The sequence below is a fragment of the Macaca mulatta genome, chromosome 6 (assembly GCF_049350105.2).
Source record: "Macaca mulatta isolate MMU2019108-1 chromosome 6, T2T-MMU8v2.0, whole genome shotgun sequence".
NCBI lineage: Eukaryota > Metazoa > Chordata > Mammalia > Primates > Cercopithecidae > Macaca > Macaca mulatta.
Window position 1 is genome coordinate 63,208,926 of NC_133411.1, and position 17,047 is coordinate 63,225,972.

General features: G+C 43.2%; 2 protein-coding genes across 5 annotated transcripts in view; one reads left to right on the forward strand and one right to left on the reverse strand.

Moving 5' to 3' along the window:
- Positions 1–16,255, forward strand: part of MTREX (Mtr4 exosome RNA helicase) — a 126,520-nt gene extending 110,265 nt beyond the window's left edge. Inside the window, exons 26-27 of the mRNA XM_015140078.3 lie at positions 13,550–13,654; positions 15,411–16,255. Coding sequence (XP_014995564.2) covers positions 13,550–13,654; positions 15,411–15,463 — 158 coding nt within the window. The 3' untranslated portion in view covers positions 15,464–16,255. The remainder of the gene's footprint in view (positions 1–13,549; positions 13,655–15,410) is intronic.
- The window catches only part of PLPP1 (phospholipid phosphatase 1), a 105,175-nt gene continuing 103,672 nt past the window's right edge, over positions 15,545–17,047 (reverse strand). For all 4 annotated transcript variants that reach the window (XM_015140080.3, XM_015140079.3, XM_078004741.1 and 1 more), the window contains exons 5-6: positions 16,522–16,698; positions 15,545–16,021 (exon numbers count right to left, since the gene is read on the reverse strand). In XM_015140080.3, the coding sequence (XP_014995566.1) occupies positions 15,893–16,021; positions 16,522–16,698 (306 nt within the window). In that variant the 3' untranslated portion in view covers positions 15,545–15,892. The remainder of the gene's footprint in view (positions 16,022–16,521; positions 16,699–17,047) is intronic.

The following is a 17,047-nucleotide window of genomic DNA, read 5'->3' on the forward strand; positions in this document are numbered from 1 at the left end:
TTACAGTCAAAGGGGGGTTGTTCTCTGGCGAGCTGGAGTAGGGGTCACAAGGTGCTCAGTGGGGGAGCTTTTTGAGCCAGGATGAGCCAGGAAGAGGAATTTCACAAGATAATATCATTGCTTAAGGCAAGGACCGACCATTTTCACTTCTTTTGTGGTGGAATGTCATCGGTTAAGGCGAGGCAGGGCATTTGCACTTCTTTTGTGATTCTTCAGTTACTTCAGGCCATCTGGGCCTGAAGTGCAAGTGCAAGTCACAGGGGATGCGATGGCTTGGCTTGGGCTCAGAGGCCTGACACTTTCAACTGATATTCTTAAAGAAGTAATAGATTACTGATATTATGAATCAGTTATTTTTATGCTGTATAGGTTAAAATGCTCTGCAACAGAATATTAAAAACTTAAAACTGAGGACCTTTACTGTATTGACTATATTGAACTTTATGGGTTTTAAGGTTTTTAATGTTAAAGTTTATAGCACCTTTTAAAATTACGTTATTGTATCTTACATATTTTTTCTAGGGTTTATAAACTTCTAAGTCTCCTCTAAATGATCATTTAGTCAAACAGTCCCAAAGCATCCTTTGAATTCTGTTACTGGGAAAGTCATTGTTCATTAAGTAGGTATTATATGCTGAATATTGTGCTAAGAGCTCTGTATAATTTACATGTAATCACCAAATAGCAATTCAGGGTAGATATTATCTCTACTTTGCACAAGGAGACTATGGTAAGCAGTTTGGCCAAGGTGATGTGACAGCAGGATGATTTAAACTCTGGTCTCTGTAACTACATGTAACTTCACTTAAGCACCATAGCACCTTATCCTTAAATTTTGGATCACCTGAAAATTTCTTAAACCCTACACTAGACTATACCATCTCCATCCACAGAAAATTCATGCTTGGAGCAATACTAAGTAGGTCTCTAATAGTGGATGATGTTTAGCAACATCTCTAATAGTTAATGGTGTTTGGCTGAGTCAGTGAGAAGAGGGATGATTTGTACTTACTGATGAAAATTGCTTAAAACAGGAGCACAGGTTGGTATATGACAATTGTATGTTTCAGCAGCACTCAGGCATCACATAGAGCACCACCGATCTTCAGTCTGACATCTTTTTGGAACATAAGAATGAAATTAGTAACTGTTCAATGCCTAAATAATTCCAAGACTTGGTAATACAATACTCATATTTATATAATATCTGCTTCTCTGAAAAGTCAAAACACAATGACATAAAACAATAGTGGTACATGGCAAAGAGTAGCCTTTTTTTTTTTTTTTTTAAGAAAAGTAAAAAGCAGGCCAGGCCCGGTGGCTCACGTCTGTAATCCCAGCACTTTGGGAGGCCGAGGTGGGCATATCATGAGGTCAGGAGATCGAGACCATCCTGGCTAACATGGTGAAACCCCGTCTCTATTTTAAAAACTACAAAAAATTAGCTGGGCATGGTGGCGGGCACCTGTAGTCCCAGCTATTCGGGAGGCTGAGGCAGGAGAATGGCGTGAACCCGGGAGGTGGAGCTTGCAGTGAGCCGAGATCACCGCCACTGCACTCCAGCCTGGGCGACAGAGCAAGACACTGTCTCAAAAAAAAAAAGTAAAAAGCAGGGGCAGTAGACCTGGCCTGTCAGATGAGTATATTTTTTTAAAAATCTAGGAATTAATATAAAATTGTCTTAATGGATTATGTTCTTTCTGCCTAAGTGGAAGTTACCACAGTATGGAAGATGAATCCTAAACTGCCAAATTGAAGATGGTTTGTAGCTCGTACTAGTTGCCAGCTATGAGTTGACTTTTTCCACAGCATACTGTTAGGCAGGAATCTAGACCTAACATGGCGGTGTTACCCAGCGTAGCAGGCCTTTTGTTAAAGACTTCCCTTCCTCTTTGAACACACCCTCAGACTTACATACGTCAGAGGTTCTGACTGGGCAACCACACTCCCCCATGACTTACAGCTCACCTGCATTCCACAAGTTCGTAAACAGCAGTTTCGGTTAACAGTTTCCAAAGACCCCTTCCCCGTGACCCTTACTCAACTCCTGCCCTAGTAGTTTCAAGACCTCCCAGGCCCTGTTTGCACAACCAGCTTCCCTACCTCTCGGGCTATAAAAAGCCTGTACCCTCCTCCCTCAGCGCAGCTTCCTCGGCCCCCACCTTTGGACCGAGGAACCTCGCCCACAAGCCCTGATAAAAGGCTATTCTCGCTGCCATTTGCCTTGTGTCTTCGTTCCTGGTTCGGCTCCAGCCTCAGTTTCCTCTTACATTTGGTGCCGAAACCCGGGAGGAGACCCCGCTCCCCGGACCCCTGCCGCGTCGGGCGGGCTGTCCTCTCCCCGAGCCGGGATCCCCTCCTCAAGCCTGGAGCCGTCTCACCAAATTTGACTCAATTTGATCACTGCTGGGTAAGTTTCCCCCCCGTCCTGAAGGCTCCCTCCGGGAGTCCCTGTCCGAAACGCGCGGCTGCGTCAGGGGCTCTCTCTGGTCAGCTGTGACCTTGGCACTGTGGACTAGGAGACATCCAACCTCCCCGGAAGCCACCGTACCCCGCACTCTGCGTGGCAGTGGGAGGACACTCCCATTGCCTCCGGACCGCCCGCCTTGAGACCATGGGAACTACCCAGTTCAAACCAAACCGAAAATCCCCTCTGGGGTGCCTCTTGGCGAATCTCCAGACTTTAAGTCTCAGCCAAGACGTAAAACGAAAGCAGCTCATTTTCTTCTGTATAGCATGGCCGCAATATAAATTGGATAATCAGTCTCAGTGGCCTGCAGAAGGCACTCTAGACTAACATTCTCACAGATCTGACCAACTTCTACAAGAGACTAGGCAAATGGTCCGAGATACCCTATGTTCAGGCCTTTTAGGACTTGCGTTCTCACCCAGATCTCTGCGCCCAATGCTCGTTAGCTGAAGTTCTGCTTGCAAAGTCTCTTCCCGCGAGCAAGGAGAGGGATGATTCCTCCTCTTTTTCTGAGCCTCCTGACACACTATCCCCACCACCCCTCCAGTCTCCCGCCCAACCTCCTCCTTACCCTGACCCACCATTATCCCCATCCTCATCAACGCCTCCCCACCTTTTCCCCCCTCCTGTGCCCTTGCCAAACTGGACAGATTCTGTCTCCCCTACCTCCACCTCCTCCCCTTCCTCGCCTGTCTCAACCCATACTCAGTCCAGGACCAACCTCCTGTGCCCCTTACGAGAGGTGGTGGACCCTGAAGGAGTAGTCCGGGACCATGTGCTGTTTTCATTGGCAGACTTGTCTAAGGTTGAGGAGCGTGCAGGCTCCTTTTTGGCCAATCCTACTCGTTATATCAAAGAGTTTAGGTATCTATGCCAGGCATATGATCTCACCTGGCACGACCTTCATGTCGTTATGACCTCAACCCTGTCTCCTGAGGAGCAGGAACGCATCCTAGCGGCAGCCAGGCAACATGCTAACCAGGTTCATTTAACTGACCCTGCCAGGCCAGTCGGCACCAAGGCAGTGCCCTCAGCTGAGCCTGACTGGGACTACCATGTAGGGCAGGCAGGCCGCTGCCGCCGAGACATGATGGTTCAGTGCCTTCTTGCCGGCATGCAGGCAGCCTCTAACAAATCAGTCACCTTTAACAAACTAAAGGAGGTAGTCCAAGGCGCAGATGAAAATCCGGCTGTTTTTCTTAACCAGCTGACTGAGGCTCTTATTCAGTACACCTGCCTTGACCCTGCCTCCCCCACAGGGGGGACCGTCTTGGCCTCATATTTCATTTCTTAGTCAGCCCCCAATATCCAAAAAAAGTTTAAAAAGGCAGAGGAAGGCCCTTAAACTGCCATCCAGGATTTAGTCAAACTGGCCTTCAAGGTCTACAACTCCAGGGAAGAAGCAGCTGAGGCCCAACAACAGGCCAGGCTAAAACAGAAGGTACAACTCCAAACTCAGGCCTTGGTAGCAGCCCTGAGGCCGGCCGGCTCCAGGAGCTCCCAGAAAGGAGGTACTACCTGAGCGCCATCTGGTGCCTGCTTCAAGAGCGGCAATGACAGCCACTGGGCCAGGCAGTGCCCTAACCCAAAGGAGCCAGCTCGCCCCTGTCCGAACTGTCGGCAGATGGGCCACTGGAGGTCAGACTGCCCCAACCTAAGGACAGTCGCTGCGCCTCCACGTGACGACCCTCCTCCAGGTGTTGGAGGCGCCTTCCAGCTCCTCGACACTGACAAAGATTGAAGAGGCCCAGACTCGGGGACCCCTCTCTCGCCGAGCCCAGGGTCATGCTCCAGGTAGCGGGTAAGTCCATATCCTTCCTTATGGACATGGAGGCTGCCTACTCTGTTTTGCCTTCCTTCAGTGGCCCCAGCCACCCCTCCACTGTCACAGTCATGGGAATTGATGGCACTCCCTCCACCTACCGCCAGACTCCTCCTCTGTCTTGCCGCCTGGATGGCTCCCTCTTCTCGCACTCCTTTCTTATCATTCCTTCGTGCCCAGTCCCCTTGTTAGGATGAGACCTCCTCTCCAAGCTAGGGGCCTCAGTTCACTTCCGACCCAACCCCTGCCCACACCTTGCGTTCCTCTTCCCCCTTCTCTCACCTGACAAACCCCGCCAGCCTGACCCCCATCTCCCATTTCCAGTCCCCATTAACCCTAAGGTGTGGGACACCTCCACCCCGATCATTGCCCAGCACCACACTCTGGTCCGCATCCGGCTAAAAGATCCTTCCACGTTCCCTTCTAGACCCCAGTTCCCTATCTCCTTTGAACATCGACAGGGATTAAAACCTATCATTACACGCCTGTTCCAGCCAACTCACCAAGCAATACTCCTATCCTCCCTGTACAGAAAAGCTCTGGGGCCTATCGTCTCGTGCAGGACCTACACCTCATCAATGAGGCAGTGGTCCCTACTTTTCCAGTTATTCCTAATCCATATACTCTCCTCTCATGCGTTGCCGCTGACACCACCCATTTCACTGTCCTTGACCTGAAGGATGCCTTCTTTACCATCCCTCTACACCCAGACTGCCACTTTCTGTTTGCTTTTACATTGGAAGATCCAGACACTCATATTTCTTCCCAGCTGACTTGGACTGTTTTGCCTCAAAGGTTCTGTGATAGCCCCCATTTTTTCGGACAGGCACTGGCACAGGATGTTGTCCTCCGTCCCCTGACCCACAGCACACTATTGCAGTATGTCGATGACTTCTTACTATGTAGTCCTTCCTAGGAGAGCTCCCTTGCAGGTACTGCTGCACTTTTAAATTTTCTAGGCGACCGAGGTTATCAGGTTACCCCAGCTAAGGCTCAACTTTGCAGCCCTTCTGTCACCTACCTAGGCATACTCCTCACACCCACTACAAAAAGCCTCACAGCAGATAGAATAAGCCTCATTGCAATTCTCCAGCCTCCTCAGGATGCGGAAGAGTCCTTCCTAGGACTGGTGGGCACAGTGAGTCTTATCCCGTGGCCCAACTCAGGATCTTTAAGGCCTACATTAAGGTCGTAAGCAGCCTCGTCAGCCTGGCCTCTGACATCAGACAACAGGAGGAAGCCATCTCAGCTGTAGCCCAGGCAGCAAGCCCCAGGACAGCAGCAACCCTTTTTCGTGGCTAACCTTAGTCATGGAAGGGGCTCAAGTGGTACACACGGCCGAGGTACACAACATCTCTCGTTTCTTGTGTATAGCCTTGAATAAGCCCCCACTGGTTGCGGTACCTTTACCCAGACCTTTTAACTCCTCTAACCTAACCGCCTCCTTTCCCCTTCCCGGCCGAACACTACATCAATGAGTCAGGACTAGTAGAAACCAATCTCCTCACTCTAGAGAAGATTCGGGAAAAACCTCGGATCAAGGCCCTCACTTAGGTGGTGGCAGTCGTCTGTGGCCGATTAAGTCCTACCCTTTCTAAGCCCCTTACTAATCGCTGGCTTCTTGCTACTCATAGCTCCCTGTGTCCTCCACTTCATCCAGGACTGCATGAAAGAAGTCTCCCAGGTCACTTTCAGTCAGATGCTGCTCCACCCCATACCCGAGTTCCGACCTCCAAAGAACCCCACGACGACCCATACCAGCTGGAAGCAGCCAGATGAACACGTCGCCCCATTTTCTTATTAGAAAGAGGTTGGAATGTTAGGCAGGAATCTAGACCCAACATGGCAGCGTTACCCGGCGTAGCAGGGCTTTTGTTAAAGACTTCCCTTCCTCTTTGAACACACCCTCAGACTTAACATACGTCAGAGATTCCGGCTGGGCAACCACACTCCCCTATGACCTGCAGCTCACCTGCATTCCACAAGTTCGTAAACAGCAGTTACGGTTAACAGTTTCCAAAGACCCCTTCCCCATGACCCTTACTCAACTCCTGCCCTAGTAGCTTCAAGACCCCCCAGGCCCTGTTTGCACAACCAGCTTCCCTACCTCTAAAAAGCCCGTACCCTCCTCCCTCAGCGCGACTCCCTTGGCCCACGCCTTTGGACCGAGGAACCTCACTTGCAAGCCCTAATAAAAGCTGTTCTCACTGCTATTTGCTTTGTGTCTTCGTTCCTGGTTTGGCTCCAGCCTCAGTTTACCCTTACACATACTGGCATTCCTGAAGTCTTTCAGTTACTCAGGGGCTATTTCTACATCAGAGTTTGCTTGAAATCTCAGTTTGAAAATTTGAGAAATTCATTTTTTTAGCTCTAACTTGAAGTTAGATCTAACATCAGCATAATTTTTATATTTTTCTTGTGTGTGAGCCAGTAGATCAGCTTAAACCTTTCTAAAAGTTGGGATATACTATGTATTCACCCTTAAAACTATTTTTTGATATAAGTAGCAAAAAATGAGAACCTTCATTTTCTTAGTGCGGGTAAAAGAGAGATCAGACTGTTACTGTGTCTATATAGAAAGAAGTAGACATAAGAGACTCCATTTTGTTCTGTATTTGAGATGGTGTTAATCTGTAACCCTGTCCCCAACCCTGCCCTTGCAAGAGACATGTGCTGTGGTGACTCAAGGTTTAATGGATTTTGGGCTGTGCAGGATGTGCTTTGTTAAACAAGTGCCTGAAGGCAGCTTGCTGGTTAAAAGTCATCACCATTCTCTTAATCTCAAGTACCCAGGGACACATACACTGCAGAAGGTCACAGGGACCTCTCTGCCTAGGAAAGCTAGGTATTGTCCAAGGTTTCTCCCCATGTGATAATCTGAAATATTACCTCGTGGGAAGGGAAAGGCCTGATCGTCCCCCAGTCTGACACCCATGAAGGGTCTGTGCTGAGGAGGACTAGTATAAGAGGAAAGAAGGCCTCTTGGCAGTTGAGATAGAGAAAAGCATCTGTCTCCTGCCTGTCCCTGGGCAATGGAACATAAAACCCAATTGTATGTTCTATTTACTGAGAAAGGAGAAAACCGCCTTAGGGCTGAAGGTGGGGTGTGCTAGCAGCAGTGCTGCTCTTCATGCACTAAAAAGGTTTAAGGAGATGTTTGCATATGCATATCAAGGCACAGCACTTTTCCTTAAACTTATTCATGTCACAGAGATCTTTATTCATATGTCTTACTGCTGACCTTCTCCCTACTATGATCCTATTATCCTGCCACTTCCCTTTTCTAAGATGGTAAAGATAATGATCAATAAATCCTGAGGGAACTCAGAGAACGGTGCCGGGGCGGGTCTTTTGTATGCTGAGCGCTGGTCCCCTGCGCCCACTTTTTCTTTCTCTATGCTTTGTCTCTGTGTCTCATTTCTTTTTTTTTTTTTTTTTTTTTTTTTTTTTTTTTTTTTTTTTTTTTGGACAAAGGGTCAAATGCAGTTTAATGGAGGTAGGATAGTTTTTTCAGTAAGTGATACTAGAATCATTGGATACCCATATGCCAAAAAAGAAAATAAACTTGAATCCGTATCTTGTGCCTTATTTTTTTTTTTAAATTTATTTATTATTATTATACTTTAAGTTGTAGGGTACATGTGTATAACGTGCAGGTTTGTTACATATGTATACTTGTGCCATGTTGGTGTGCTGCACCCATCAACTCGTCATTTACATCAGGTATAACTCCCAATGCAATCCCTCCCCCTCCCCCCTCCCCATGATAGGCCCCGGTGTGTGATGTTCCCCTTCCTGAGTCCAAGTGATCTCATTGTTCAGTTCCCACCTATGAGTGAGAACATGCGGTGTTTGGTTTTCTGTTCTTGTGATAGTTTGCTAAGAATGATGGTTTCCAGCTGCATCCATGTCCCTACAAAGGACACAAACTCATCCTTTTTTATGGCTGCATAGTATTCCATGGTGTATATGTGCCACATTTTCTTAATCCGGTCTGTCACTGATGGACATTTGGGTTGATTCCAAGTGTTTGCTATTGTGAATAGTGCTGCAATAAACATACGTGTGCATGTGTCTTTATAGCAGCATAATTTATAATCCTTTGGGTATATACCCAGTAATGGGATGGCTGGGTCATATGGTACATCTAGTTCTAGATCCTTGAGGAATCGCCATACTGTTTTCCATAATGGTTGAACTAGTTTACAATCCCACCAACAGTGTAAAAGTGTTCCTATTTCTCCACATCCTCTCTAGCACCTGTTGTTTCCTGACTTTTTAATGATCGCCATTGTAACTGGTGTGAGATGGTATCTCATTGTGGTTTTGATTTGCATTTCTCTGATGGCCAGTGATGATGAGCATTTTTTCATGTGTCTGTTGGCTGTATGAATGTCTTCTTTTGAGAAATGTCTGTTCATATCCTTTGCCCACTTTTTGATGGGGTTGTTTGGTTTTTTCTTGTAAATTTGTTTGAGTTCTTTGTAGGTTCTGGATATTACCCCTTTGTCAGATGAGTAGATTGCAAAAATTTTCTCCCATTCTGTAGGTTGCCTGTTCACTCTGATGGTAGTTTCTTTTGCTGTGCAGAAGCTCTTTAGTTTAATGAGATCCCATTTGTCAATTCTGGCTTTTGCTGCCGTTGCTTTTGGTGTTTTAGACATGAAGTCTTTGCCCATGCCTATGTCCTGAATGGTACTACCTAGGTTTTCCTCTAGGATTTTTATGGTATTAGGTCTAACATTTAAGTCTCTAATCCATCTTGAATTAATTTTCGTATAAGGAGTAAGGAAAGGATCCAGTTTCAGCTTTCTACTTATGGCTAGCCAATTTTCCCAGCACCATTTATTAAATAGGGAATCCTTTCCCCATTTCTTGTTTCTCTCAGGTTTGTCAAAGATCAGATGGCTGTAGATGTGTGGTATTATTTCTGAGGACTCTGTTCTGTTCCATTGGTCTATATCTCTGTTTTGGTACCAGTACCATGCTGTTTTGGTTACTGTAGCCTTGTAGTATAGTTTGAAGTCAGGTAGCGTGATGCCTCCAGCTTTGTTCTTTTGACTTAGGATTGTCTTGGAGATGCGGGCTCTTTTTTGGTTCCATATGAACTTTAAAGCAGTTTTTTCCAATTCTGTGAAGAAACTCATTTCTTTTCTCAAGTCTCTCATTCCACCTAAGGAGAAACGCCCACAGGTGTGGAGGGGCAGGCCACCCCTTCATCTTAGGATACTGATTATCTCTTTTATTTTTATAGTGTTATATAGTGCTTCCATTTCAAGAATAGCCATTCTCTCCTCATCTCATTATTGTATGTGGTGGGTTTGTTTATTTTTTGCAACAGGGTCTGGCTCTGTCACGCAGGCTGGAGTGCAGTGGCATGATCTTGGCTCTTAAGCGATCCTCCCACCTCAGCCTCTAAGGTAGCTGGGACTACAAGCATGCACCACCATGCCCAGCTAATTTTTGTAGAGAGGATTTTACCATGAAGCATAGGCTGGTCTCAAACTCCTGGGATCAAACGATCCACCTGCTTCGGCCTCCCAAGGTGTTGAGATTACAGGCATGAGCCACTGCACCCCGCCTATACATGTTTTATGATTGGAAAAATATGTGGTAATCAAAGCTGTAGCACACAGTACAGTGTGTCTGTTTTTACAGGCAGATAATAATTGCATTGGAACTTTCTAATGTGCTGTGTGCAAACCATATTTGTTCCTAATAATATTCTTAATTTTCTTTTTATATGAAAATAAAAGTGGTCATTTCATATCCTGAGCCTCAGAAGTAGTTTTAAGTATTCTTCAAACATTAACTGAGGCAGTTAATGCTGTAGTGATTAAAACCGTGTTTTTGGGGGGTGTCCAATGCAAAAGAAAAGTTCATACTGTGATTCAGTTGAGAAATTTTGAAGACTATTTAAGTATTTATTATCACCCTGAAAAAAAATGATAGAATGTAGCTGTTTTTTTATTTCCATTAAACTAAATTTGAATGATAGTTTAAACAAAATATTTGTATGGGCTGATGCCTAGGGTTTTAGTCAAGCAGTCCAGAGGCTGTTACTATTTATTTCCGACTCTACATGTAAACAACATTGTACTCTTAACTGTGAAGGATAACAAAGGATTTGCTTTCCACTGAGCAAGTGTCATTAGGAAAACTTCTATGATGAATTATCTCTTGAAACTATTTACTGTACCTCTGCCTGCCATATGCTTTTTTTTTTTTTCAATTCTCCTCCCTCTGTATGCCACATGTTTTGAAAGCAAATGCTGTGAGGTGCATTTCTCAACTCTGTCCCCACCACACATTCTCTCACATGCCTTTCAAGTAGCAGTTTAACCCTTTCTTAGCATCATCAGTGTCATGAATGGTTTTCCAGTGGATTTGTCTTTTAAAAGTATTATTGCTAATAATAATAGAGTAACAATTTATTAGTAATTGTTTCTGTCTTTACATTTTGGCACCATTTGAGTACCTGATACTTACTCATTTGATGAATAATGCTGAGACCCTAGTGGGAATCAGGCACCGTGCTAGTTACAGTGTGAGCAGCAGTCTCTGCTCTCAAGAAAGGGTTCAGCCTAAGCTGGGGTTTAGCGGTAAGTAGTTGCAAGATACATGTGTGATTCTAACCTCAGGCCAAGCTAGACAGGAGTATTAGGGTCAGAGCATGAACTGTGGGAAACTGCTTTAGGGTATGCCAGAAAGCTGAAGGCAGAAATTCTGTTCTGGAAAATCTGCTGCTTACTGTCCTTAATGAGAATGATGCTGTTTTGTTCATCAACCGGGTAATGGTGATGTTTATTAAAATTGCTCTTATAATAAAAGCATATAGTTCCAAGTGTCCATCAATAGATGAATAAAGTGTGGTATATATTAGGTTGGTGCAAAATAAATTTGGTTTTTGCCATTCTAAATGGCAAGGTGTTCCATTTTAATAAAGATTAAATGGAACAGCTTTCAGTTATAAAAAAGAAAAGACATACTGACTCATGCTACAATATGGACAAACCTTGAATACATTAAGTTGAAAGAAGGCAGACACAAAGGCCACATAGTGTATAATTTCACTTATATGAGATGTCCGGAATAGGCAGATTCATAGAGACAGAGCATATTAGTGGTTGCCATGGGCTGTCCAGAAGACATGTAACTGCTTTAATGGGAACAGGGTTTTTTGGGGGTGGTAAAAATGCTCTAAAATTAGATAATGATGATGGTTACACAAGTCTGAATATACTAAAAACCACTCAGTTGTACACTTATTTAAAATAATTTTATGGTGTGTGAATTCTTTCTCCATGTGAGTTTTTCCAGAATGTAGTAAACCTCAATATAAAAAAGGGCAGTAACTGAATTGTATACTTTATGGTTAAAAAGGTGGATTTTATGTTTTATATGTTACCACTATTTGAAAAATTTTTTAAAGACAATAACTAGAAAGAATTGGATTTCTCTTTCTACTCTGGCAGGACCAAAAGAAAAAAATTGTAACAAACCAGTAGGTTAATGTAGTTTGGTTTTGTTTCGGTTTTGGTCAGCTTCATTTAGCCTATGATGGGTCATGGCTTTAAAACTTTTGTCTAGCACCTAGTCAGGCTGATGAGGCAGGATGACTTCCAAAGCTGGGCGTAAGGAGAGCCCTTGGATTACAGAGAACCATAGTAGGTAGGAGAGATGCTAGACAATTCACTACTTAGTCGTTAGTCTTCATTAATCCCTGGGCGGGTAGCCTCTATGTTTCAGGCAGCTGTGGACAGTTGGTGTTTATGCACACACCCAGTGATTTGTTGATGAGACTCTGTGGGCAACAACCACAGCCATTGTATATGCAACCTTGTGCCCAGTGGCCTAATTTGCTTGTTACCTGAAACTGTGTCAAAACTAAATTTTCCAGAAATTGAATCGAAATGTTTACAAAATGTGACATGACAGTGCTCTCTGGCCTGAATGTGCATTTACTTGCCTTACTTTTTATCTTAGTAATTTACTTTGAATGGCTTGGTCTCTGATAACTTTTGCAGATTCTGGTTAACACGAGTTACTAAAATTTGTGAAATAATATACAGTATCACATTGTGTTTCTTGGTACACATTTGAAGTCAGTCAAAACAATGTTTGAGAATGTGTCTGGCTCTTTAATGTCCTACGCAGCAGAGGACTTTGTAAAGGGTTTCATTTCAATCCTGAATGATCTGTGAGAATCTCGTCTCAGGTAAAAATCTGGTTATATTTTGAGCCACTACCTAATTTAATTCTCTTTGGATATAATTGTTTGCATAAACATTTAATATCTGATTGTATAAGTATATGACATTACCCTCTCTATCCCAGTTCCTACCCTCTCTCTTGACACCCAGAAGTTTCTGCAATTGGATTTCCTGTTTCATTGCAAGTCAGTATTGGAGCCTGCATTCCTAGCAGCTGAGAATAGAAATAACAAATAATTATTATTAATTTAATAATAGTGTAAATAGTTCATTGTTCCTACAGATTGCATTTTGAGAACTGGTATTCCTAATGTATTTCATATATTAAAAATGAAGTCACAAGCATTTTAGAGAAAGGATCTCACAATCTCTGCCCCTCTTTGCACAAGTCTAGCAAAAGTGAAACTATGTTTATAGCTCCAGCTTTGATACACTTTTTTCAGACAGATTCTAGACCCATGGGAAAAGGCTTCTTTCCTTGTGCTCCTTGAAAACACTCTGTAAAGAACGCACTAATGAAAGAATCTAAGGTCAAGAAAAATGAATGCACCTTTAAAATGACAAATTTTATCTTGTTACTCTCCTGCTAAAAACAGTCTGTTGCATTCTATGAGATGGTATGGTGTCCAGATGCCTCACTGGGCCACTCAGGGTCCTTGAATGGCTGCGGTTTGCCAGGCTTTTCTGCATTGTCATGGTGGTCCTTCCCTTGTTGATACTGCTTGGTTCTTACACAGATTATGTCGTCCTTGCAGCCTTCACCCAAAGTTGCTCCCTCCTCCTAGGGCATTTTGTTTTCCTGCTTAATACCAGGTGTCAGCACGTTAGTAGTAAACAGGTATTTCTCTACCATTAGTCAAAGGTGGGAGTTAAGCCTTTCATCTTTGTAGCCTTCCCCAGTACCTAACAGGTTTGCTACCTGATTTACTTCATGGGAAGTCCCTCAGAGTATTATCCTGTGTTCTCCTGCCTTGCCTCTTAACAAAAATTCTGCTGTTCCTGATTATTTCCATTTTACCGGTGTTTTGTTTCTTTTCTATCCAGGCAGCATAATTCGTTGTATGAGGCGCCTAGAAGAATTGCTTCGACAAATGTGTCAAGCAGCAAAAGCCATTGGAAACACTGAGCTGGAAAATAAATTTGCAGAAGGTCAGTATCAAATGCATAAGCTGTTTCTAATTTAGACCAATTTTGTGAAGCAAATCTTGAGCCCTGGACCACAACCCAGGAGGACATTTTGGGATGTTCTTCACTGCATTGTCATGGAGAGCTATCTACTGGTGTTTCTATAAAATTTAGTGTGTTGGGGGAAAAGTTGAGATTTTACATATACATCCATTTACATATATTAATTGTACACTACATGCCAGGCATTGTTTTGAGCACTAGGGAATACAGTGAACAGAAAGACACCCCTGCCTTCATGGAGTTTACATTCTAGTGTGGGGAGATAGACAATAAGTCAACAATTAAATTTATCAGATGGTGATAAAGTCTATAAGCAGAAAAGACAATAGAATTGGCAGATGGAGACAATGGTCTAGGGCCTCCACAGGGAAGGTGGCAATTAAGCCCCTTGGTGTATGCTTAATATACATGAACACCAGCAAGAGGCCAATATGGCTGGAGTAGAATGGGCGGTGAGTAAAGTAGTAGGGGTTGAAGTGAGAAAGTAAAGTATTCCATAGTTCCTAGCCGCAGGCTTCTCAACTCTGCAGTGATTGGAGGTGTGGAGCTTGGGAGTGACCTGCCCTAACTTGGACTTTACAAGGTAATTCTTGCTCTTACATTCAGGGCAAGTCTGTAGAGTAGCACAGTAGAAGCGGGGAGACCAGATCAAGAAAGGATGGCTAAACCAAGGTAGTAGTAATGGGGTGGTGTGGGGGGACAAGGGGCATAAGCATGTCTGTAAATAGTTTTGTCATGTCTACTGAATCTTGACCAAGAAAAAGGACTAAGTTAAAGTATCAAAGAATAGTAACCACATGGTTGCTGAGTCAGTCAATGCTAGTGATTTCTATTAACAACTTAGTGTCCTAAGAAGAGGTTTGCAAAAGCTGGCTTATATTTCCACATTGTTGATAAATGCAGGCCTGTTTAATGACTCAGAGTTGAAGTGTAGGTGTCAAAGTTTTAAAAATAATTTGTAATCAAAATTTGTATTTGTCCTTCCTAAGCCTAGAAAGACTTTAACATGGGAACTGAAAAAAACAGTGTCTTCTGATATAGTTTGAAAATCCAAGTCTTTGGATTTACATTTCTTTAGACAGTTTAGTCCTTCCTAGAATTTATTTTTTTTTTAATTTTTAATTTTTATTATTTTTATTTTTTTGTGGAAACAGAGTGGTATTCACATATATTTCGCTCTTGTTGCCCAGGCTGGAGTGCAGTGGTGCTATCTCAGCTCACTGCAACGTCTGCCTCCCAGGTTCAAGTGATTCTCCTGCCTCAGCCTCCCGAGTAGCTGCGACTATAGGCATGCACGAGCACGCCTGGCTAATTTTGTATTTCTAGTAGAGACGGGGTTTCTCCATGTTGGTCAGGCTGGTCTTGAACTCCCAACCTCAGGTGATCCTCCCGCCTCGGCCTCCCAAAGTGCTGGGATTACAGGCATGAGTCACCGCCCCCGACCTAGAATTTATCTTTTTAAACAGTTCTAGATACCGCCTTCCTGACCAGCCCCCATGGAGTATTTCAGAGTCAAAAGAATGGGGGTCTGGCTTCTGTTTTCCACCTCACTGAGGTAGCTGCAGATTCCTCTAGGTGTTCAGCAGGGTGTTTGACTTTCCAGGCTGCTCTCTCACCAGTTGAATCGGGGTTGGTATACTGGCTTTAAAACTTCGGTAGAGACAAGTTAGGTGTTTTGTGGTCTTGAAAGTTTAAACCTTACTTTCTTTTCTCTTAGGAATCACCAAAATCAAGAGAGATATTGTGTTTGCTGCCAGCCTCTACTTGTAGAGTCAGCTAAAGGAATGTGAGATTTTAAATTATTCACCACCTGTTTGATTACAGTTGACTACAAATGCCTGCAAGTGTGGATTTGGTTGTCCCATACATTTTAATATGTGTATTTAAATCAGACATCATTCATAGAAAGCATATTACATACATGTTTATACATAAGCATTACATTTTTTAATAAAAATGTATACAGGTGGGGCACTGTTTTGGTGGAAGGCTTGGAGTTTTTTAAATGAATTTAGAGCTATTAGATAACCACTGTGTTAAAGGTAACTATGTACACACAAAGTGGGCATCCAAGAGGCATAGCAGCAGTAGCAGTCTTTAAAGGCTTATACACTGGGAAGAAAGATGCATCCTCTTGCCATGTGGCAATCCTTTTCCTTTAGAAAACAGGCCAGCTTCACCTGGGCACCCCGCTGCCCTTCAAGGCTGGTGATTGCTCTGATAGTGATTCCCCGTTGTTGATGTTTCATGCAGAGTTGTGTGAGAGTCCTCCTCTTTTCTTTCTTTAAAAGAAGTTCTTTCTTTGAAGAAATCCGATACATATACAGCCTACAGTGCAAAACATTTAATTTAGATCAAGTTAAAAACTTGTGATCAACAGCATCCTGAGATAAATATAAACAAAAGGATATACTTTGGGGGTGTACAGATTAAAGCATATAAAAAATTAGAGACTAACTGGGATTTTTTAAAGATTATTCCAAATTAAGTAAGAGTTGCTTTGTTATGTCTTCAGCAAATAGCTTCATTTTGCCAATACTTAATAAAAGAGTTATTTCTACATGTGAATTAGTTTTTTCAATTTATACCCCCCTAAAAAAACTATTTCTAGCCAGAGCTTTTTACAATAAAAATACTAAGATTTTACAAAAATACCAAGTTTTACAAAGAGTAACCTAGTTTTTAACCTGCTGTGTATCCTGAAGTGACTTTTAATAACACTAAGATTCTTGCCCACTGCAGTTTTCTCACTGGGGATTTTTTTTTTCTATTTACTTATCTAAATGTTTAACAATATCAAGATGTAGGCTGTTGACCTGTATACTTACAACTAATACTGCAACCAGAGCTCCCTGAATGAGTCCAGTCAACACATCACTCCAGTGGTGTTTGTAATCAGAAACTCGAGAAAGGCCCACATAAATGGATACGGCAACAAGACCAAATTGCAGTGTGGGGCGTAAGAGTCTTGCCCAGTCTCCCTTCATCCTGGCTTGAAGATAAAGCTAAAAGAAAAGAATAAAGAGAAAACATAGTTTATTTAACATAACAACGCAAAAGTTTTATATTAAGGAAGGGTTGGCATTTAAAATGGTTATCGAAGTATTATTATATAGGGAACAGGACTTCTAGGCAAACATTCACGTACGCATTAATGCCTAAATGTTAATCCTTTAAAGAAACAAAACTATTGCCCTACTAACTTGTTCAGAAGAATCTATTGCCAGTCTAGCTGTAACACCCTTCAAACTGTATACAAACAAGTGTTTCCTTGTTTATGGTTTTCTAAACAGGATTTCAGGGACACTTCCTCCCCTTGCAATTTGGGTTATAATTCTGATAGTCAAGACGAGT